Source organism: Lagenorhynchus albirostris, chromosome 2 (genome assembly GCF_949774975.1).
Source record: "Lagenorhynchus albirostris chromosome 2, mLagAlb1.1, whole genome shotgun sequence".
Classification (NCBI taxonomy): Eukaryota; Metazoa; Chordata; class Mammalia; order Artiodactyla; family Delphinidae; genus Lagenorhynchus; species Lagenorhynchus albirostris.
In genome coordinates this window covers 43940057-43964981 of record NC_083096.1, presented here as the reverse complement: position 1 = coordinate 43964981, position 24925 = coordinate 43940057, and the positions used below count along the sequence as shown (strand labels likewise).

Below are 24925 nucleotides of genomic sequence, written 5' to 3'. Positions count from 1 at the left end.
CTTTAACCCTGTCCTGTCTGGGTGGGGAACAGACGCCCGCAGGCTACCTACACGCAGAGGTGGGTCCAAATCCAAAGCTGAACCCCAGGAGCTGTGTGAACAAAGAAGAGAAAGGGAAATTTCTCCCAGCAGCCTCAGGAGCAGCGGATTAAAGCTCATCAACTTGATGTACCCTGCATCTGTGGAATACCTGAATGGACAACGAATCATCCCAAAATTGAGGCAGTGGACATTGAGAGTAATTGTAGACTTGGGGTTTGCTTTCTGCATCTAATTTGTTTCTGGTTTTATGTTTATCTTAGTTTAATATTTAGAACTTATTATCATTGGTAGATTTGTTTACTGATTTGGTTGCCCTCTCCCTTTTTTTTTGTATATATATATTTTTCCTTTTTCTCTTTTTGTGAGTGTGTGTGTATGCTTCTTTTGTGATTTTGTCTGTATAGCTTTGCTTTTGCCATTTATCCTAGGGTTCTGTCTATTTTCTTTCTTTTTTTTCTTGGTATAGTTTTTAGCACTTGTTATCATTGGTGGATTTGTTTATTGGTTTCATTGCTCTCTTCTTTCTTTCCTTTTTTATTTTTTACTTTCAATATTTTTTTTGTTATTTATCTTAATAACTTAATTTAATTAATTTATTTTTCTTTCTTTCTTCCTTTCTTTTTTTTTTCCTCCCTTTTCTTCTGAGCTGTGTGGATGACAGGGTCTTGGTGCTCTGGCCGGTGTCAAGCGTGAGCCTCTGAGGTGGGAGAACCGAGTTCAGAACATTGGTCCACCAGAGACCTCCCGGCCCCACGGAATATCAAATGGTGAAAGCTCTCCCAGAGATCTCCATCTCAATGCTAAGACCCAGCTCCACTCAACAAATAGCAAGCTCCAGTGCTGGACACCCCATGCCAAACAACTAGTAAGAAAGGAACACAACGCCACCCATTAGCAGAGAGGCTGACTAAAATCATAATAAGCTCAAAGACACCCCAAAACATACCACCAGATGCAGTCCTGCCCACGAGAAAGACAAGATCCAGCCTCATCCACCAGAACACAGACACCAGTCCACTCCACCAGGAAGCCCACACAACCTAAAGAACCAACGTTACACACTAGGGGCAGACACGAAAAACAACAGGAATTACAAACCTGCAGCTTGCGAAAAGGACACCACAAACACAGTAAGTTAAGCAAAATGAGAAGACAGAGAAACACAGGGTAGATGAAGGAGCAAGCAAAACCCACCAGACCAAACAAATGAAGAGGAAATAGGCAGTCTACCTGAAAAAGAATTCACAGTAATGTTAGTAAAGATGATCCAAAATCTTGGAAATAGAATGAAGAAAATACAAGAAACGTTTCACAAGGACCAAGAAGAACTAAAGAGCAAACAATGATGAACAACACAATAAATGAAATTTAAAATTCTCTATAAGGAATCAATAGCAGAATAACTGTGGCAGAAGAACAGATAAGTGACCTGGAAGATAAAATAGAGGAAATAACTACTGCAGAGCAGAATAAAGAAAACAATGAAAAGAATTGAGGACAGTCTCAGAGACCTATGGGACAACATGAAATTCATCAACATTCAAATTATAGGGGTCCCAGAAGAAGAAGAGATAAAGAAAGGGACTGAGAAAATATTTAAAGAGATGATAGTTGAAAACTGCCCTAACATGGGAAAGGAAATACTGAATAAACTCCAGGAAGCCAGAGAGTTCCATAAAGGATAAATCCAAAGAGAATCACGCCAAGACACATACTAATCAAACTATCAAAAACTAAATACAAAGAAAAAATATTAAAAGCAGCAAGGGAAAAGCAACAAATAACATACAAGGGAATCTCCATAAGGTTAACAGCTGATTTCTCAGCAGAAACTCTGCAAACCAAAAGGTGTGGCAGGATCTATTTGAAGTGACAAATCGGAAAAAACTACAATCAAGATTACCCTACCCAGCAAGGATCTCATTCAGATTCAACGGAGAAATTAAAACCTTTACAGACAAGCAAAAGCTAAGCGAATTCAGCACCACCAAACCAGCTTTACAACAAATGCTAAAGGAACTTCTATAGGCAGGAAACACAAAAAAAGGAAAAGACCTACAATAACAAACCCAAAACAATTAAGAAAATGGTAACAGAAACATACATATCGATAATTACCTTAAATGTAAATGGATTAAATGCTCCAACCATAAGACACAGACTGGCTGAATGGATACAGAAACAAGACCAGTATATATGCTGTCTACAAGAGACCCACTTCAGACCTAGGGACACATACAGACTGAAAGTGAGGGGATGGAAAAAGATATTCCACGCAAATGGAAATCAAAAGAAAGCGGGAGTAGCAATTCCAATATCACACAAAATAGACTTTAAAATAAAGCCTATTATAGGAGACATAGAAGGGTACTACATAATGATGAAGGGATCAACCCAAGAAGAAGATATAACAATTGTAAATATTTATGCACCCAACATAGGAACACGTACATACATAAGGCAAATGCTAACAGCCATAGAAGGGGAAATTGACAGTAACAGAATCATGGTAGGGGACATTAACACCCCACTTTCACCAACGGACCGATCATCTAAGATGAAAATAAATAAGGAAACACAAGTTTTAAATGATACATTAAATAAGATGGACTTAATTGATATTTATAGGACATTCCATCCAAAAACAACAGAATACACTTTCTTCTCAAGTGCTCATGGAACATTCTCCAGGATAGATCATATATTCGGTCACAAAGCAAGCCTTGGTAAATTTAAGAAAACTGAAATCATATCAAGTATCGTTTCCGACCACATGCTATGAGACTACGTATCAATTATAGAAAAAAAATCTGTTAAAAATACAAACACATGGAGGCTAAACAATACACTGCTAAATAACTAAGATATCACTGAGGAAATCAAAAAATACCTAGAAACAAATGACAATGAAAACATGACGACCCAAAACCTATGGCATGCAGCAAAAGCAGTTGTTAGAGGGAAGTTTATAGCAATACAATCCTCCCTCAAGAAACAAGAAACATCTCAAATAAACAACCTAACCTTGCACCAAAAGCAATTAGAGAAAGAAGAACAAAACAATGCCAAAGTGAGCAGAAGGAAAGAAATCATAAAGATCAGATCAGAAATAAATGAAAAAGAAATGAAGGAAATGACAGCAAAGATCAATAAAACTAAACTCTGGTTCTTTGAGAAGATAAAAAAAATTGATAACCATTAGCCAGACTCATCAAGATGAAAAGGGAGAAAACTCAAATCAATAGAATCAGAAATGAAAAAGGAGAAGTAACAACTGAAACTGCAGAAATACAATGGATCATGAGAGATTATTATAAGCAACTATATGCCAATAAAATGCACAATCTGGAAGAAATGGAAAAATTCTCAGAAAAGCATAACCTTCTGAGCCTGAACTAGGAAGAAACAGAAAATATGAACGGACCAATCACAAGCACTGAAATTGAAACTGTGATTAAAAATCTTCCAGCAAACAAAAGCCCAGGACCAGATAACTTCACAGGTGAATTCTATCAAACATTTAGAGAAGAGCTAACACCTATCCTTCTCAAACTCTTCCAAAATACAGCAGTGGGAGGAACACTACCAAACTTATTCTATGAGGCCGTCATCACCCTGATGTCAAAACCAGACAAAGATGTCACAAAAAGAGAAAACTACAGGCCAACATCACTGATGAACACAGACGTAAAAATCCTCAACAAAACACTAGCAAACAGAATGCAACAGCACATTAAAAGGATCATACACCGTGATCAAGCTGGGTTTATTGCAGGAATGCAAGGATTCTTCAATATACGTAAATCAATCAATATGATACACCACATTAACAAACTGAAGGAGAAAAGCCATATGATCATCTAACTAGATGCAGAAAAAGCTTTCAACAAAATTAACACCCATTTATGATTAAAAAAACCTCCAAAAAGCAGGCAGAGAGGGAACTTACCTCAATAAAACAAAGGCCATATATGAGAAACCCACAGCCAACATCATCCTCAATGGTGAAAAACTGAAACCATTTCCACTAAGATCAGGAACAAGCAAGGCTGCCCACTCTCACCACTATTATTCAACATAGTTTTGGAAGTTTTAGCCACAGCAATCAGAAGAAAAAGAAATAAAAGGAATCCAAATCGGAAGAGAAGAAGTAAAGGTGTCACTGTTTGCAGATGACATGATACTATACATAGAGAATCCTAAAGGTGCTAGCAGAAAACTACTAGAGCTAACCAATGAATTTGGTAAATTAGCAGAATACAAAATTAATGCAAAGAAATCTCTTGCATTCCTATGCTAATGATGAAAACTCTGCAAGAGAAATTAAGGAAACATTCCCATTTACCATTGCGACAAAAACAATAAAATACCTAGGAATAAACATACCTAAGGAGACAAAAGACCTGTATGCAGCAAACTATAAGACACCGAAGAAAGAAATTAAAGATGATACAAACAGATGGAGAGATATATCATTTCTTGGACTGGAAGAATCAACACTGTGAAAATAACAATACCACCCAAAGCTATCTACAGATTCAATGCAATCCCTATCAAACTACCAGTGGCATTTTTCACAGAACTAGAACAAAAAAATTCACAATTTGTATGGAAACACAAAAGACCCTGATAGCCAAAGCAATCGTGTGAAAGAACAACGGAGCTAGAGGAATCAGGCTCTGTGACTTCAGACTATAATACAAAGCTACAGTAATCAAGACAGTATGGTAGTGGCACAAAAAGAGAAATACAGATCAATGGAACAGGATAGAAAGCCCAGAGATAAACCCATGCACGTATGGTCACCTTATCTTTGATAAAGGAGGCAAGAATATAATGGAGAAAAGACAGCCCCTTCAATAAGTGGTGCTGGGAAAACTAGCCAGCTACATGTAAAGGAATGAAATTAGAACACTCCCTAACACCATACACAAAAATAAACTCAAAATGGATTGGAGACCTAAATGTAAGGCCAGACACTATCAAACTCTTAGAGGAAACCATAGGCAGAACGCTCTATGACATAAATCACAGCAAGATCCCTTTTGACCCACCTCTTAGAGAAATGGAAATAAAAACAAAAATAAACAAATGGGACTTAATGAAACTTAAAAGCTTTTGCAGAGAAAAGGAAACCATAAAAAATATGAAAAGATAACCCTCAAAATGGGAGAAAATATCTGCAAACGAAGAAATGGACAAATGATTAATCTCCAAAATACACAAGCAGCTCATGCAGCTCAATATTAATAAAACAAACAACCCAATCCAAAAATGGGCAGAAGACCTAAATAGACATTTCTCCAAAGAAGATATACAGATTGCCAACACACACATGAAAGGATGCTCAACATCACTAATCGTTAGAGAAATGCATATCAAAACTACAATGAGATATCATCTCACACCAGTCAGAATGGCCACCATCAAAAAATCTACAAACAATAAATGCTGGAGAGGGTGTGGAGAAAAGGGAATCCTGTTGCACTGTTGGTGGGAATGTAAACTGATACAGCCACTATGGAGAACAGTATGGAGGTTTCTGAAAAAACTAAAAATAGAACTAACATATGACCCTGAAATCCCACTACTGGGCATATACCCTGAGAAAACCATAATTCAAAAAGAATCATGTACTACAATGTTCATTGCAGCTCTATTTACAGTAGCCAGGACACGGAAGCAACCTAAGTGTCCATCGACAGATGAATGGATAAAGAAGATGTGGCACATATATACAATGGAATATTACTCAGCCATATAAAGAAATGAAATTGAGTTATTTCTAGTAAGGTGGATGGACCTAGAGTCAGTCATACAGAGTGAAGCAAGTGAGAAAGAAAAAAACAAATACTGTATGCTAAAACATATATATGGAATCTAAAAAAAAAAAGAAAATATGGTTCTGAAGAACCTAAGCGCAGGACAGGAATAAAGACGCAGATGTAGAAAATGGACTTGAGGACACGGGGAGGGGGAGGGTAAGCTGGGAGAAAGTGAGAGAGTGGCATGGATATATATACACTACCAAATGTAAAATAGATAGCTAGTGGGAAGCAGGCACGTAACACAGGGAGATCAGCTTGGTGTTTTGTGACCACCTAGACGGGTGGGATAGGGAGGGTGGGAGGGAGATACAAGAGGGAGGAGATATGGGGATATGTGTATACGTATAGCTGATACACTCTGTTATACAGCAGAAACTAACACACAATTATAAAGCAATTATACTCCAATAAAGATGTTAAAAATAAATAAATAAAGTTTAGCTGCCAAGTAAAAGCAAAATAATCCCCCACACCCAAAAAAGCATTTTACATAAAATATGAATGTTTAAGAAAATGAAAAATAGCTCACAGAACAACATGTTTAGTTTTAGCTCAGAGAAACTCACCACCACTTCTTAAACATGTGTCTTAGGAAGGACAAACCATAAGACAGTAGATAGTATGAAAATTCATCCAAGGATATGTAAGTTCTTTATTTAAATGCAAGTCAGAAAGAGAAAACAAATATTGTATATTAACGCATACATGTAGAATCTAGAAAAACAGTACCGATGAACCTATATCCAGGGCAGGAATGTAGAGAATGGATATGTGGACACAGTGGGGGCAGCGGAGGGTGGATGAACTGGGAGATTAGGTTTGACATAAATACACTACCATGTGTAAAAAAGAGAGCTAGTGGCAACCTGCTGTATAGCTCAGGGAACTCAGCTCGGTGCTCTGTGATAATCTAGATGGGTGGGATGGGGGATGGGAGGGAGGTCCAAGAGGAAATATGTATACATATAGCTGATTCACTTCATTGTACGGTAGAAACTAACACAGCATTGTAAATCAATTATAATCTGATAAAAAAAAATGTAACTGGTTAATTTCCTAGGCCAAATGTTTATGAGTTATGTCCTTCACATTGACCCCTAATCTTACAATATATTTAATTTGGTACTCCACTGAATAAATTCGTATAAGCTGGCACACAAATGTAAACTGTAACTAACATAAAGATACAATTTTACTAAATTACCTCCTCTTTTTTGTTTTCAAGATTACATTTAAGCTCAAGAATTTCATTTCCTTTATCTCTTCCGAGAGCCAGAAGTTCATCAGTTTTGGTCTTCAACTCTGTATTCAGCCAAGTATTCTGATTATGTAACAACTCTTTTTCTTGCTCCAAGCGTTTTTCTCGATACTAAGGAAATCCAAGAAAAAAAGGTTTACAGTTAAATATAGTATACGGTTATTCAAAAGATTTTGTGTATAGCTAAGGTACACAAGCAGAACTTTTACAACAGAAATAAGTATTTGCATGGACTCTTAACAGAAAAGAGAATCAGGTAAGAACAATATGAAACAAACATCATATAAGCAAAACAGTTCAATTAAAATTGTCTTAAAACTTAATTCCTTGATATTAAAAAAATATAGCTTTTAATTCATTTATAGATAACTTGCTTATATTTAAAATTTAATTTAGGTGAGTTTTAATAAAGTTGTATTCTATGCATTAGAAATTGTTTGTTTCTCACCTTAACAGAAACATCAGAAGCTTGAAGTTCATCGAATTTTAACTGAAGCTCACCCTTTGTTGCATTGCTTTCTTTAAGTTTTTCACTTAGACGTTTAACATCCTCTAGAAAGGTCAGAAGAGAATGTGAAAATGACTAATGAATGGTCAGAGGAACCAAACATCAAAAATTCATCTCTAGGAATACAAACATTTATATAAGTAGTTCTCAACTCTTCTATTTTAACTTGTTTCTGCCATACTTAATCACAAATTTAATTTTAACAAATAGATGATGAAGTCAAATTCATGCATCCAACCAAGCATGTAAATTATACTGGTTATCTTATTTTAAATGCAGTATCTAAAGCTAAATATACAATATTAACATTAATTCCCTCATATTAACCAAAAGTCTATTAAAATTTCACAAATTAGCCATTTCTTAAGTTAAAAAGCAATGATACATATTAAAACCTTACATTCAAAACAGCAGGAATATACATAATTATTTTTGTATTCCTTACATGAAGGTTTTTATGAAAAAATTTAATTTTACTTACCCATTAGCTGATCAAAATCATCAACAAATACTTTGAATTAATTTTTCTGAGAATAGTTACTAATTGACTATTATTGTACAGTAACATAAGTATTTGAAAATTCTTCCTTCAGTAGAAATAAAAATTCTGAAAAATCTTATAAAAAGGAACCAAAGGGAACTGGATACCACTAAACTGCTTAAGAGTCACATTCACTTGAATACATCAACTGTATTACATATTATATTCTATGTCTAAATATCTTATATTCTTGCTTCCTAATTCTTTCAGCCTGTGCTTTTAAATACGGGCTCTCCTTTTAGGTTCTTATATTGAATGCTTGTGGACAGCTTATACCAGCAAGTGCGTCTGTATCAAAAGGAGTTCAGCCTCTACAATTGAACATCTGAACAGTTTCCAATTTGATACTATAAATAATACTGTAGTACATAAACCTTGGTCCAAATTCCTTCAGATGTTTTTCATTTGTGTACTTGTCTATAGACACCTCTTTAAGGGCTCAGAATGATCTAGAGATAAATGAGTAGGAGAAACAACAGGATATTACTCTGAACTCTATTCTGAGCTATGACAAACACCAGCTAATAGAAATGGACTGGGGATTAAATCTTAGCACTGTTAGAAGAGAAAGAAAAGAGTGAAGTTAGAGACTAAGGTCCTTTTTCATACCTGTTAAATATTCAAGTTCTTGAGATAGTCTCTCATTGGTTCTAATTAAGTCTCTTTTCTCAGCTTCTAATTCTTCCTTTGTCCTTGTAAACTGGCTCTGTCATATAAAGGAGTTAGCATAAAACATTTAAATAAGAAAATCAAGTTGATCAAATATATAGAAATGAACATGGAATTGGCACCTTAGTTAACATTAGCAGTGGTTTAAAAATGGTTGGTTTTCTTACTTATGGCTTATACATAAAAATGTTTAAAAACTACCCATAATCTCAACACTTCTGTTCATATTTTGGGTTTTTAAAAATTATTCTTCCTAGACTCACAAAAAAATTTCCCATGTCACTTTTTAATCACTTGAAAGTGTCATATAATTATATAATTACTTCAACAAGCCTTTATAAGAAACTTAATTTACTTCTAATTTTTGCTGTTATAAAATAAAACTTTAATGAATATCACTGCATCTTGGCTCAAATTATTTCTCAAGAAAGATCCCCAGAAACAGAATTATTTAAAACTTTTAATATATTTTGTCAAATTGCTTTGCAGCAAGACAACGGCAATTTATAGGCTTTTCTTGAAGTCATAATTGCCAATCTGAAGCCACTTATGCCAGAAGTGAAGATTATGCTTTTTAAAAAAAAAAAAAAAAAGGAGAAACAAAAAAATCAGTGTTAACATGGGGAGGTGAAAAATAATTACATTGTTGCATTATCTGCATTTTTCTGATTACAAGTGAAGTAGAATAATATTTCATATTGCTATTGGCTATTTGTACAGCTTCCTGTCTGGTTTTAAAAACCTTTGCCCATTTCCCCCTTTGAATAATTTTTCTTATAATTTGAAAGTAGTCATGTATTAAGGATATATATAGTCATATTTTTATTGAGAAAATACTTTCTATGATTTATTTGCTTTTTAACTCTTTTTTTTTTTTAACATCTTTATTGGGGTATAATTGCTTTACAATGGTGTGTTAGTTTCTGCTCTACAACAAAGTGAATCAGTTATACATATACATATGTTCCCATATCTTTTCCCTCCCGGGTCTCCCTCCCTCCCACTCTCCCTATCCCACCCCTCCAGGCTGTCACAAAGCACCGAGCCAATATCCCTGTGCCATGCGGCTGCTTCCCACTAGCTATCTACCTTACTACGTTTGTTAGTGTGTATATGTCCATGACTCTCTCTCACCCTGTCACAGCTCACCCTTCCCCCTCCCCATAACCTCAAGTCCGTTCTCTAGGAGGTCTGCGTCTTTATTTGATTCTTTTTATGTAGAAAATTTAAAATTTCTATTGGATCAAGTCTATCACTCTTTCCCACTATAAGTGTCTTCCATATATCAAATATCTTTTAACCTCAAATCAAACGTAAATTTTTAAAAAGCAATGGCAAGAGTCTAAAGGTCTATCTGATCAAAGAATCATTGGGTATGACCACTTTATTAAACAAACTGGCCCGCAATCCTTGTAATCATATTCAATCTGTTATTCTTAATCACTATTCTAAGGAAATGATTACCAATGTGGATTCACACATATCCCCAACTGTATCACAATACTTGAAATAATGCCTAGGCAATAGTAAGCATTAAATACATAATTTCTAAAAGAATGGAAGGAAGATAGGTAAGTGGGTGGATAGACAGCCAGATGGATCTATGAATATCTACCCTACTTACAGATTTATGGCACTTATAATGCAAAAAAATTTTTTTTAAATCATGACTTAAGAGCTACACAGCTAAAAGCAAGTGTTTTTTTATATCAAGAACTTACATATTCTAACAAGTAAAAGGAATATACAATCAATCATTAAAACATAAAATCCTATTAAGGAATTTATGTATATACATTTTTGTTAGTAGCTTCTCCTAACTGAACATATTTCATCTTCCCACTGACTAAATAACCAATAAGCACAATCAGAATAGAAAACTTCCTCAAGTATCAGGTTTACAATTAGCTTTATTCACAGGAATAACTTTTACCTGAATGGCAATATTGCGATCCTGAGCCACTTCAAGTTCTTTGTTTTTCTCAGTTAGCACCTTCAGTTGACTGTCTGGATAAAAGGAATTTTATGAACACACGTACATAAGCTTAAAATTTGCGATGACAGTTTGTATTCAATGGCCACCCATACACGTTTTGAAATTAAGAAACTAAGTTTCAGAAAGGTAGAGCTGCACAACACTGCATTCCAAATTCGTAAGTACAACCCAAATTTACTGTATTTCTAGTACAAAGTTTTAAATATGCTATCCTGTCTTCAAAATCATATTTGTGATCATTTTAGCCAACATTTTTAGGAAAAAGTATTTGCAATTACCAATTTCCTTATTTTTCAATGACATCTTCTAAATCAATCATAAAAAAGTGAATTAATTGTATTTGCAAATTCAAAAATTAAGTGAAAAAAGGCAAAATCAAGAGAATAAATAACATTTAAACTACATGAAATGTATACAGAGTAAACCACAATAATGGATAACTAATTCAGCTGGTTTACCACGCTAAAAAGAGCTATGCTTGATACTGAATTTTCAGTCCCACAATCTCTACTCATAATGAGCTATCTCCCCTAAAGTTTCTCTTCTAAACATATTCCAATAATTAGGAAGAGTATACTTTCTGAAACTTTCTTCCACTGAAACACGTCTATGTTATGTGCTGGTAATTTAATGAACAAATACATTATTATTACTTCCAAGTTAAACAATTCGTTTATTAAAAGAAAAACAAAAAACCTGCTAAATTTGTCCACATTTTCTGTCATTTTAATGTTATTTACTGCTTCCAAACTAAAAAAATATAAAAATATAAACTGTACACCCCAGGAAGGCATGTCTATCTAGGTTTATCCCCATCTTCTCCTCCCTCTCCCTTTTCCGGATCTTGTAAAAGAAGCTGGGATCACAGTCATTTTCTTGAAATTTTTTAGCACTATTGCTCTACAAACCTTTTTTTTTATGCCAAGACAAAACTGTGTACAGGTGATAAATCAGATGTAGCTACTCAAGTATTCATACCCTCATTACACATATATACATACCATCATATGTATACATCACATGTTTTAAAAATGAGATGTGCCAAAATTAGTTGAAAAGGGTTTTGACTCAAACATACAGCTGATGGGCATGGACTTGGTTAAGAAAGAAGACTAATGTTTCAGCCATTCTCTTAATTATTAGCTTCTTGCATTCCCAATGAAATTAAAATCCAGCTATACCTAATAACAAATATTATGCCCCTACTCTATAAAGATCTTCCTGACATTCGCTTTTTTCTCTGTAAACAAGGCACAAAAAACACATCATCCTCCCAAGAAATGTCAGGACCTTTAAGATCTTGTGTACTTTCTAGGACTTAATGATGTAAGAAAATTAATTAAGAAGAAAAACAGCTGTTCATCTTTCAATGGAATTAGGCCTTAAAGAGGAAATTACATCCTGAGGTTCATAAGTAGTTATAAATATCATAACAAGAGTTAAAACATGAATATAATAATGGAACGAATAGGCTTTAATTTTTCAACAACATAAAAATAATTAAGTCACTCTCTTTACTTTTTCAGTTGGATAATGCTTCAGCCTTTTCAAAATGCTTTCATATATACCTCATTTGACCTGTACAGCTGTTTAAGTAGATAGACAAGTGGCTCTAGCCATTTTATAAACAATAATCAAACACTGTTATGATTTACATATGACATAAGAGTTTTTAATAGCAGTCAGAATTAGAACCCATGCCTCCTGACCATTAAGCCCTGGATTCTTTCAAAGTCTTTACCACTGAATGAAAAAAAATCACACTGAAAGAAAAAAACATGATATTACCAGAAATGAAAACAAGGACAATCAGTATTTTCATATACAGTAAATAAATGTTTCCAAAGCATACAAAGGAGGATCTGAAGACCTCAATACTCTAATATTAGAAAGATATAATTAAATACTTACTGAGCTTCTCCAGCTCAAGCCGCAAGCTTTGGCACTCTCGGGTTTCATTCACAAGTCTCTCCTGACTGTGGGACAGCCTCTTCTCTATCTCAAAGTACTGTTGTTCTACAGATGATCAGAGGAAAAAAAAAAAAAAAATCAAACATACATGTACACACTGTCGACACTGCTACTTATTTTTGATAACCTTGATTTTAAAATTTAAGACATAGTATTGGGACCCACACTCCAAATAAGAGAGAATTTGAGTAAAGATAAATAGATCGAGTACAGAAAAGGACTTTAATCCAACATTTCCAACTGACATATGTAAAATGACAAAAAAAAATAAGGCCTGAGAGGGTTTTAACAAATTATTTTTCTGCCTATTCCACAAGATTATGAAATTCTTCAAGGCAGGCAACATGTCTCACTTATCATAGTATTTTCCCCACACATCAGTAGACTTCTTGGCATAAAGCAGACCAAAAAAATATATTTATTAAATGGAGAAAAAATTATTTAGGTTAAAAACTGCTTTGCTTTAAAAAGGTTTGTCTTAAAATAGCCAAAATAATGCCTGAACATATAAAATTACTAAATTTATGTAAAAATAAACATGTTAACTTTCCAAGGGAAGCGACTAATAGTGTACTGTTCAACACATTAGAAGCACATAGAAGACGCTCAATATTTATTCTGTAAATTAACACACAGAATGCAGTGCACTATATTCAGTGTTGGGATTCAGAGAATTAATTTTCAACATCAATTCTCCTTGGTAATTTTATTTATTTTTTTAAAATGAAAACTTCTTCAGAATTTTCAATCCACTTAGCAAAAACCAGTTACCAATCCCGCACCGCCCGCCCACCCCCCCAAAAAAAACCTGGTTAACCAAGACACACAACCTGGTAAACCAGGACACACAACAGATGGTTTGTATTTTACTAATGGTAATTACTATGCTCTTAATATTTCTTCAATGATATTCAAGTCACCATTGTGAGGAACTTGCTTATTTGAGGGTCTACTACAGGTATTTATAAGGTCTTAATATATTTTCTATCGAAGTCCAACTTTTAGAAAGAAGTCGTATATATTAAACATTTACTGCACGTGCACTGTGTTTCCAGTGCTGCCTTATGCATCCACTCGTTCTTGTGAACACAAAACGGACCAGAGCGAGACAGACTCAGAACAAGTGCAGGAAGTTATCATTAAAGACATAGGCCTTTGAAGGCAGATGACTAGAAAACAGAGCAGAAATTACTATCATTTAACGTGCAACATACAGACAGGGTACTCTAGGCTTAGAAGAATTAGGAGTCGCAGACCCCTAGTCCGGTGTAAACAGACCCAAATCTTCACAATTTCTGTTTGCCAGACAACGTTAGGCGTCCCTAAATGAGACCACCCTAATTACAAAGAAAACAGGAACTCAATGTGGATTCACATTTTAAAAACAAACAAACAGGCTCCTTCGTATCAAACTGTGAGGGAAGCAGTTACGAGAAGGCCTATGGCGCCCACGGAGCCAGAGAAGCGATGCTAGCTAGCAGTGAAGCCGTGGATGGTGCGAGCTTGCAAGGGGAGGAGACCAGCCATCGCTGGGGTCGCGCCCAGAAACAAGGGCGCGAAGAGCGTCGCACTTACCGCTCTCCACCTTAAATTTCTCGTGCCGCCCCTTAAGGCCATCGATCTCGGACTGCTGGTCAGCAAGGAACTTCTCAAGTTTGTTCTGGACCGACTTGGGCAGCTTGTTCAGTTCCGTGCGCTCCAGGACTTGCTGCAACACCGCCGCCATGTCGATCGGGCCGGGGACCGTGGCGGCAGCGGCCGACGGAGCAGAAACGGAGAAGAAAGACGAAGACGAAGAGGACCCAGAAGCCTGGGCTGCCGCCTCCGCCACCTCGCTCGGCGTCTCGCGCGCGCCCGCCCGACGGAGACTCAAGCGGCGGGACCCTGGGAAATCGAGTCCCGCGTTAACTACTGCACCAGACGCGCCGCAGCGCCCGCGTCCGCAGTGCGCGCGCAATCACCGGAAGCTGTGCACCCTGGGAATCCGAGTTCAGAGGCAGTCTCTGACCCCTGTCGTGCCCTCCGCTTTCCGGCCCTCTTTTCAACCCGCTTCTAGCCGCGTAGGCTTCAGGGAAACGTAGTTTTCCCCAATCCCTTCCGTGAGCCCAATTCCGCACCACCAAGTCCGCTTCCTCCTTTCTCCCCGCCCCCCGGCTCTCCTTGCCTGCCGCGCGACCACTTATCCGCGAGGTGGCGCCACATAGTACCCGTTAACCTACGTTCCTCCCTGAAGAGGAGGGCGACCTTACTGTCACAGCTCCGGGATGCCATGGGTCGTCCTCTTTGGCGGCTTTTAGACACTGGGCCGCTAGAGGGCATCGGTCCCGGCAGGGCCGGACGGCAGACGCCGGGCTACCGCCACGCTCTTAATGGCGCCCGGAAGGGGGCGGGGTGGCGATCGCAGTCGGTTTGGCTGAGGCGCTGCGGTGAAAGGAGGGGGCCAGCGTACGTCATCAATCTGAGCCACCTGACTCCAGAGACCCCGGGTGTGGAGTAGGAAGTGAGGTGCGGGAAGTTCGTCGCTTTCTGATGAATTCATTGACTGTGGAATTGGGACCGTTGTGGAATCTGGTCCCTGGAGGCTGGTACTTGCACTCCAAACACCTTTCTCAGGTGGTCTGACAGTTCGACAGATTTGTCTGCCACGCGTGCGCAGTCTGAGTACAGGTGAGTCAGCCTGAGGGTGGAATCCGTGTGTGTGTGTGTGTGTGTGTGTGTGTGTGTGTGTGTGTGTGAGATGTGTGTGCACTCGGGCACAGAGAACTGCCTTTTCAAGGAGGACAGAAAGGGATAGAGTATAGGAAATATATGGACGGTCACTCCTGTGCGACACACTCAAGTCCAGTTATGAGACTTACTTAGATTTTTTGGTTTTTTGGTGGCGGAGTTGGTAACAGTGATTTAATAGGAATTTAAGGAGCTCGGTTTATTTTCCAGGAAGAGGATTTTAAAAAGCCAAGAGGAGTTTGAGTGTAGCTTTTATTTGTATGTTTTAAGGTAACGTTACAGAAAATGTTGCCTTGTGTTTATATTGTTAAAATTGAAAAACTTTTGGAACAGAAGTTGTTGAACACGTTCGTTCTTAAAAACCACTTCTTACCCTGCCACCGTAACAGAACTACTTGTTTCCAAATTGTAGTTCTGTGACTGCTAAGCAGAATCCGTAGATTATTTCATGTTTGATTACTCTTCTAAAAGAATTTGTTAAATTCTTTATTGAAAATAAAGCATTACTAATGTCATCCTTCCTACAGTTCCCACAGTAGCAAATCTTTGAGAATAGCAGTAAGGATCTTAAGGTTGTTTCTTTCCCCCAAAATATTTTTTTGTTTGTTTGTTTTTGTTTTTGTTTTTTTGCGGTTCGCGGGCCTCTCACTGTTGTGGCCTCTCCGTTGCGGAGCACAGGGTCCGGACGCGCAGGCTCAGCGGCCATGGCTCACGGGCCCAGCCGCTCTGCGGCATGTGGGATCTTCCCAGACCAGGGCACGAACCCGCATCCCCTGCATCGACAGGCGGACTCTCAACCACTGCGCCACCAGGGAAGCCCCCCCAAAATATTTTATATAAGCACTTTAATTAAGGTTGCTGGTATGTGCAGTACTGTGTTATGTCCTAGGCCCACAATATTATCATTATTGATCTACCATTTGGAAAATGCAGATGTTCTGTACTTGGACTTAGAGAATCCTAAAATTAGATTTTCTGACCTGCTATGATCCAAATTCTTTATTTTGTAGACTAGGAAAACAGAGTCCAGGGAAGTTGAGTGGTCTCAAGTCAGCGTTTGGACAACTTGCAAAGCTTCTGCTGATACACAGCATTTCAGGAAAATTTGAACTGTATAAGAGAAGATCTACATTTTTATTAGCGTCCTTTATAAAGTATGGTTAGCTACATTTCAAAGTTTTGAAGGAGCACTAAAGAAAAAAAATATCCGACAGTCAACCAGATTTCATAACCCAAAGATTTTCATCTTTCTGTTGCATTCAGTTTCTTACACGTTAACGTGACTAGTAGATGACACCTTGGAAAAAGTAAGATTAGAAAGTTACATATCATAACCTTGGAGTCATTGTTAACTGCTATTTCTTGTAAGAATTAAGAATTATTTAGGGCAGAAGGAAAAAGAGTAGAATAGCATGACGAAGTAGAAGAAAGTTTAATACACAGAAATGCATACCTTAAGGTGGTAAAAGTGGAAAGCCCTTAACTTTATAGAGGCATTAATGATTTAGACAGGGAGTCCTAGACTTCACCAAAAAAAAAAAGGTGCAAACCTGAGAGCTAAGAAGACATTTAATGCATTTTGAGACAAAACCGAACAGGAACTTTGAAAAAAGACCATCTAATAGGCCATTGCAAACTGGAAGCAATTCTCTGGGCTTTAGTTTTAGAGTAATGCAAGTCATTGTGACTGGCAGTTTATTTTACTGATGTCAGATAAGCCACCCCAGCACATCTAGAGTTGCCTGGATTTTGTTGTCCTGAAAGAGATTGGGATTTTTTGCAGGACCTAAGTGACTATTACCGCTATTCAGAATGCTGCAACTGTGTATCTTCAGTCTCTCTGTGGCTATTTTATGGCTTTTTGGAATCATGTCTTTACATTTGTTTCTCCCACACTGAATGTGAACTCCTTGAGATCATCAATTTATTATTTCCTACCTCTTTTATTCAGCATCTTTGATTTTAAGCTACAGAAACTCAAATCAAAGGAGTATGAGCCAGTCAGAGGAATATGCTGATTTTCATCCCCAAACTCGCGAGAGGGTAGAACAGGAGTCCCCCTTAATGAAAGTTTAATTGAGAGACTGGGTATGACTCCTTAGTACGAGCACAGTATTTAAGAATACTATTTAAGAAATGGGTTTTAGAGCCAGACTGCCTGAAGTGAAATCCTACCTTTGCCACTTACCAGCTTTATCGCTTGGGCAAGTTATGTTACCTTTTGTCGTTTCAGTTTCTAAATCTATAAAACAAGCGTGTATATATGTCCCCTACCTCATGGGGGTTTTTCTGAATATTAAATGTTACCATATGTTAAGTACTTAGAACAATGCCTTACACAAAATGGAAGCTCTACAAATGTTTGTTATTATTGTATTGCTGTTTGTCTACTTCCATCATTCCAGTTGTACTCTGAGTTACTCAAGGGCAGAGGCCAGGTATTATTCATCTTCGTGCCATCCCACTTGGCACAATTTCTTGAACATAGTAGTTCTTTATAGTGTGCTTACTGAATACATGAATTTGATTCCGTTTACCTCCCATTGAGCAACTCAGAAATTATCATCTTTTCTGTTTTAGAAATGAACACAGTGAGGCTCAGCAGTTAATTACCAAAGATGATACAACTAAGGAGTAATAGACCTAAATAAGAAATCAGGTGTGTTGGCTACTAGTAGTTTAGTGTTCTCTTCATTATCTGAGGTATGGGAGTAGGTTTTATCGCTCATGTCAACTCTGGTTGATTGGTAGTCATTTCCTGCAACACTCTGTTGAGAATTCTGAAGCTACATTCAAACTTTGCAAGAAAGAATATCCTATTGAATAAGCAATCACTGTAAGGTATGGGGTAGTATCAGGGTAGTACAACTTCTCTCTTTATACTACCCCCATGAGGAAAACATTGCAAATTGTATTTTTTGCCTAAAAATACATTTTTGCCTAAAAATATATTTTTTCTTGTAATTTAGGAGGTTGAATTAGTTCTTAATAATGGGAAGAACCTACATTGTAGAAGAGACTGTCGGCCAGTATCTTTCAAACATCAGTCTCCAAGGAAAAGCTTTTGTCTCTGGTCTTTTAATAGGACAGGTATGTATCTTTTCCTATGTATTTACTGATAAAGCAAATTTGTTTATTTAAAGTTAAAATATGCTATTTAACAATAAATTCAAGTTAGGGGATGGAGGGATGGAATGAAGAAGAATAATGTAGCCCAAGTTTGCCCAAGTCAGAACACATTCCCTTTTGACAATGTAAAAGTAACTTATAAGGTAGACACTGCAAAATTAAAATTTTACTGACCAGATTATTCACGTTTTATTGTCTTTCCAAAGTGATTTTTGCACCCCTTTAATTCCAGGTTGTCCCATTCTTTACAAAGGTAGCTTTTTACAATTTTATTTCTAGTTTGTCTTATTTCAGACTTGTAGCAAATATAGGTCGTATATTTTATTGTATATTATCGTACCCATTTATTGAATTTTTTTTTAATATTGATTCAGTGGAGATTGAGGGAAAGGGACTGAGAGAAATTTGGACGTTACACAAATTTTATTTCCCTTTTAGAGTTAAGGCTCAAAAATCAAACCAAATGGAACAGATATTTGGACAGTTACTTTAAAAAGCATAAGCACCCACTGATTTATTATAATTGAAGGAAGAATGTGTTAATCAGCAGGGAGGACTTGTCAGCAGCACACAGAAATGAAAAAAGGAGAGTCACACAAACAAACTGGCTACATACATCTAAACACTAGGGGAGAGTGTACTCTGGTCCAAAGATTAATTTTGAGGCCTAATAGCAAATAAAACCCTATTGGGGGCAGATTTCTTTCTGGATATTTTAACATGATGCCTTAGAACCTTCAAATTGGATAATTAACTTGTTCTGATTCTATCCACATTCCCAAGCTACTTTCTCTTATAATTTGATGCCCTGTGTTGCTTACTTATAAAGAATGCACCATGCAGAGGACTTACATGTTCACATCCCTTCATGGTATTCTAGTTTTAGCATCATTCTGAATGATCTTAGGTAATGTTAGTGTAGCCCTGAGAGACAGGTACATTCTCAGAGTTTTCACAAATCCGATTTCTTAACTTGTAAGACAGAGGGCAGACCCTGCACTGTTCACCCAGGTAATACCACCCTCTGAGGCTTCTCATTAGACAGCCAGACGACCTCTCCTGGCAACGATCTGAACTTCTTTTAGATTCAGGTTACTTAACATCTAGTATGGGGTTCTTTTTGCTAGGAACAGAAGTGATCAGTAAAGGTGAAAGGTCAGGGAGAAATACCCTCTTCCAAACTTGCCTTACAGCACATAGGCTGTTTCTAGAGCTCAGCAAAACTACCATCTTACGTATAAGTCTCCCACAATTTAGGGAGAATTCCAATCTCTCTTCATGCTGCCTTTTCATTCCTTTCAGTATTCTACATGCTTCTTCTTTCTCTTTATTCCAGGATTCATCACTTTTCTTGCCTTCCCCTCAAGCTTTCAGGCTTGCCTCTCTCCTACTCCTAGGGTCAGTTTCTTTTTCTTTTCAAAATCATAGATTTTATGAAAAGAAAGAGCTTTCTTAATCAGCACCTACCTTTTCCTTTTGTGCACTTCAATGTAACTTTCTGGAAATAACTTTTATTGAAATAATTTCTCTTCCTTTATTTTCCGTTCCAGGATGACACTAGTGATTAGAATTTCAGGTCATGTGTGAGGATAACATCATGCTAACTTGTATTTTTACTCTTTCTTTATAGGAAATTTTCACTGTAATGAGACTGAGCTATTAAATTTTCCCTAAATTTATCTTTAGGTTTCCCACTTCTGGTTAGCATTTAATTGCTATTAAAACTGAGGAACATAAATCTAATATCACTTCACCTTTGTTTTTCTGTGGACACACATGAAGAAGTTCCCCACTATCATTGTTTTTATGAAAGTAAGATGCACAAGGTCATTGGTTGCTTTATTTTATTGGGTTTTTATATTTGTTGAACTGTCTAATCTGTTCCAGTAAGCCATTTTTAAGGACCACTGCATGATTCACATTCAGGTTGCGCAAACAAATAAGGAGCTGGTATTAAATATATTAGAAGATAAATAACATGTGAGGAAAATGTTGTAAAGCTATCCATGAAAATCGTTTTCTCTGTAGATTCTGGTATAATACAGGTATTAACAATTTAAGCTGCTATAAATATTGCTCAGTTTTTGCACGTCATAAGGGCTTTGCATTCCTCAGTTATCACCCTAATAAGCTTTTCTAATTTGTTTTTAAGTGTTCTTCACAAAAGGATTACGTGATTCTTGCCACTAGAACGCCACCCAAAGAGGAACAAGATGAGAGCTCCAAACATTCCAAAGCTAAGTTGGATAACTTGGATGAAGAATGGGCCACAGAACATGCCAACCAGGTCATCACGTTTGTTTCTTTATATAGTTAAGTTTGTGTTTATTGACTAACAAAATAAAAGTACCTTATCCTCAGGTTACTAGACTAGGATTTCAGAGTACTCATTCTTAAGTTTTCAAAACTTGGGTAGTATGTCAAAAATAGAAGTATTTTCTGCTCTGTTTCCTCCATGATTATATTTTTTATTTATTGATTACTTGCATCTAGTTTTTAAAAAAGAATTTTCTTACTTGAAGTTAAGTAATCCACCCAAGATTAGTGTAATAGGTAGTGAAACTGGGATTTGAACCCAGGTGGTGTGACTTGAAAGCCTTTGATCTTGTACACTATCCTTTTCCATTGTTAACTTTTATCTGTTGTGTTTTTTAACCTATATCCTGTTATTGGTCATTTACCTTATTTCCAATTTTTCCTTATTTTAAAATAATACTAGTTATTGGTAACATTGTTGCTGGTCAGAATTGTTTTAAAGACTTAAACCAGGTACTGAGGAAATAAAATGATGGTTAAATTTTTCTTTAATGTCCTTAGAATTTATATTTTAAGCAAAGTGAAAGACATTATTACCAAAACAAATTGTAAGAGAAGTGAATAAAAGTAGGACAGTACTATAGGAATATAGAGTGGGGAATGATTAAATATCTGTCAAAGGTTGGATTCAAACAGCTTCACAGAAGGCTCTGAACTTGAAAGATGAATAGGACTTTGCTAGTAGAAGTCAGGGAGCACATTGAATGCAAAAAGGACAGTGGATAAATGACCCAACGGCATGAAATTTAAAGGTATGTTAGAATAGCACGAAATTGGGTGTAATTGAAGCATGGTGTATATAAAAGAATGCTTTTAGACATAAGGCTGTATGGGGCCAGTTTATGGATGGTTTTGAAGTGTCATTCTAGGAAGGAAGGAGTTCTTTTGGAGCCAGTAGCTCTATGGTAGACTTTCAGAGCTCCCTATATTGAGAAGGATTGAGAAATAATCCTGCCAATAATTGAGAAAGTAATTGCAGTGCCCTGGTACAGTGTAAATGGAGAGTAGAGGGATTGGAGAGAGAGAGTGAGCAGAAAATATAGTTACAGGAATAGTTCAAAAAAAGGTGACATGAGCTAGTGACTAGACTCCAAGCTTCCTGAGGATGGGGTCACGTCTTTTTTGTTTATGGCCGTATCCTTAGTGCCAGGCATAGTGTTCCCATGGTTTGTGTGAGAACTCCAAAATGTTGGATAAGTGAATGGATGAATAAGCAAACTAAAGCAGTGGGCTAAAACTTCATTGCCAAAACATTTCAGAGAAAGAGCTAGTATTAAGATGATTCAGTGACCAAGTAGATTGGCAGTAAAAAGAGATTGTGAGAGAGTTGCTAAAGATTTTTGAGATTTTTTTTTTAGCCTGGGTCTAGGAAGATGGCGTTGCCATTACATGAAGAGGAAACAGATTTGGGGTGAGTCAGAGAGAATGATGAGTAAATTCACTTAAAAGTAGTTATTGAATGGATTATATCATCCAATAAAGTATGTTAAAGTAAGGTAAAAATAAAATTATTTCCTTCTCCAATTATCTCTAAATCTTCAAACACACACACATGTTTATCTGCATTTGTGGTGGGGGGTAGTATGTAGTTATATTTTTGAAAAATGCAATAAATATTTAATACCATCTTCTAATGAAATATTAAATATTTTAAACTTATATTTCCAATGGTTTGTAAATAACTTTCTACTCTAATTTTGCTTTTGGCCTTCTGTAAAATTACATACCTGTATCTATATTTATGTCTAGTCTATATACATCTATACACACAAACATAAAATTTATGTAGTAAAATAGATAATCTTTTTACCTCTAGCAAGAAATGGTTAATTTTATTTGTTGATGATTTTCAAAAGATGTGCAAGTTCCCCATGCTAAGTATGAAAACTTTATTCCTTATTTATGTATGTCAAGCTTGTGTCACTGTAGTAAACAGAATTTATGAAATCGGAGGGAACCACCAGCAGACATAATGCAAATATATTAGGGGTTAGACTATGGTATCTAATTTTCTGAAGACTTAACTTTGTGATCAGTTTGCTCATACATTAAGTACATAAAAGGTAACCAGAGCACTAAGAGTATAGATGGTAGAAAGGAATACATGTGGCACTAAGAACTAGCCACAATGATGTGGAAGGAAAATCACAGATATTATGCAGGACAAACTGGTAGGATGTGTCAAAATCCTTAAACATATGTATGACCCTTTAACCTAGTTATCCACCTCAGGAGATTTATTATAAGTAAATAATCCTGTGAACACAGAAACTTGCTAGGATTTTTAACCAATATTATTTTAAGGTACAGAAAAATTGGAAATAATATAAATGCCCAATATCAATAAGAAGGTTTTAAAAATTGAGGTAAAGCTAAACAACAGGAAACAATGGAGTTTCAAGTTGGACCCCCTCTGCTCAAATCCCAGACTCTGCTGAATATTATCGGGATACAAAGGTAGTTGAGAATTAACTTCTTCCATTAAGGAGCTCCCAGATCAACTAGTAAGGTTCAGACATAACCATAGTACAGGTTCATGTGATAAGCTCCATGGGAAAACTACACTGAGGTCCTGCAGGAATTTGGAGATCAAAGGATCAGGGAAGGCAGCTTCCTCAAGCTGAGTTCGAGGTATTCAGTAGAGTTCAGACATATAGACGTGTAAGAGAAAGTCTTTTCAGGCTGAGTGAGCAGCCTGAGTAAAGGTATAGAGTTAGAAAGCCTAACCATATATGTGGAGAACAGTGAGAAGTTTGTGATTGATGCTTGAATATTTCATGGGAAGTAGTATCAAATGAGGCTCTGAATATCAGATCAGCCAGATTTTAGAGAGTCTGCAATACCAGTCTAAGATAAAAATTTGTATTTTATTTAGCTGATAGTGGAAGCCCTTGAAAAATTTAGGAGATATTTTAGTTTTCAATCTTAGGAGAAAGGAGTTTATTTATTGATGTAGCTAAAGAGTGTCATTATTAAATGGTTTTATTTATAAAGTAGTTTTAAGGTAAAAAGTTAAGGACACTCTAGGAAGATTGTGTGCATAATAACACCCCATTCATCTTGGTTTTCATCCATTTTGGCTGCGTTGGGTCTTTGTTGCTGCGTGCGGGCTTTCTCTAGTTGCGGTGAGCGGGGGCTACACTTCGTTGTGGTGTGCAGGCTTCTCATTGCGGTGGCTTCTCTTGTTGTGGAGCACAGGCTCTAGGCGCGTGGGCTTCAGTAGTTGTGGCACGTGGGCTCAGTAGTTGTGGCTTGTAGGCTCTAGAGCGCAGGCTCAGTAGTAGTGGTGCACAGGCTTAGTAGCCCCATGGCATGTGGGATCTTCCCAGACCAGGGCTCGAACCCATGTCCCCTGAATTGGCAGGCAGATTCTTAACCACTGTGCCACCGGGGAAGTCCCTATTTCTCAATATTTTAACCATTTTTTTCAAAGCCCCTACCTCAATGCTTTGCATATAGTTGGTACTAGGTAGGCATTTGCTGATTTAATATTTAACTTCTCAAACACAAAAGATTGCATATAATGTCAAATGCTTTTGTTAGCTAATACTATATTTCTGTTTACAGGTATCCAGAATGCTACCAGGGGGACTTTTCGTTCTTGGAGTATTTATTATTACAACTTTAGAAATGGGAAATGAATTTCAAAATACCCTACATAGAGTAAGTCTGAAATATCAAAAATTCTTAAAGTTATATCTTAATTGATTATACTTGTATACAGTGATCCTAGTCATATTTAGATTAATTCTCTATGCTGGGATTATGTTGAAACAGCTTTTTCCACCCAATTGCTTGGTATCTTGAGTGTAATACATGTCAGTATTTATATTTTCAACAAATGCTACATATTTTTAAAATAGTCGTTATTTTAAAGATAACTTTTTACTATTGTGAAACAAGTTATAATGGTTTAACAATTTTTCTTGTGCCGTAGCAG

General features: G+C 36.6%; 2 protein-coding genes across 9 annotated transcripts in view; one reads left to right on the top strand and one right to left on the bottom strand.

Moving 5' to 3' along the window:
* TPR (translocated promoter region, nuclear basket protein) overlaps nt 1–14719 on the bottom strand; it is a 64722-nt gene extending 50003 nt beyond the window's left edge. For 3 of the 6 annotated variants that reach the window (XR_009537161.1, XR_009537165.1, XM_060131430.1), the window contains exons 1-6: nt 14389–14667; nt 12754–12858; nt 10780–10853; nt 8787–8883; nt 7577–7680; nt 7075–7239 (exon numbers count right to left, since the gene is read on the bottom strand). Coding sequence is in view for 4 of the 6 variants with exons in the window: in XM_060131430.1 (XP_059987413.1) it covers nt 7075–7239; nt 7577–7680; nt 8787–8883; nt 10780–10853; nt 12754–12858; nt 14389–14539 (696 nt within the window). In the remaining 2 variants the exon portion in view is untranslated. Of the gene's footprint in view, nt 1–51; nt 1015–7074; nt 7240–7576; nt 7681–8786; nt 8884–10779; nt 10854–12753; nt 12859–14388 lie in introns of those variants that run through there. The other 3 variants (XM_060131438.1, XM_060131447.1, XM_060131456.1) reach the window with 2 other exon arrangements.
* A 603-nt stretch (nt 14720–15322) lies between these two features.
* Nucleotides 15323–24925, top strand: part of ODR4 (odr-4 GPCR localization factor homolog) — a 40589-nt gene continuing 30986 nt past the window's right edge. For 2 of the 3 annotated variants that reach the window (XM_060131526.1, XM_060131536.1), the window contains exons 1-4: nt 15323–15480; nt 18510–18630; nt 20822–20956; nt 24553–24648. In XM_060131526.1, the coding sequence (XP_059987509.1) occupies nt 18532–18630; nt 20822–20956; nt 24553–24648 (330 nt within the window). In that variant the 5' untranslated portion in view covers nt 15323–15480; nt 18510–18531. Of the gene's footprint in view, nt 15481–18509; nt 18631–20821; nt 20957–22364; nt 22397–24552; nt 24649–24925 lie in introns of those variants that run through there. The other variant, XM_060131544.1, reaches the window with a different exon arrangement.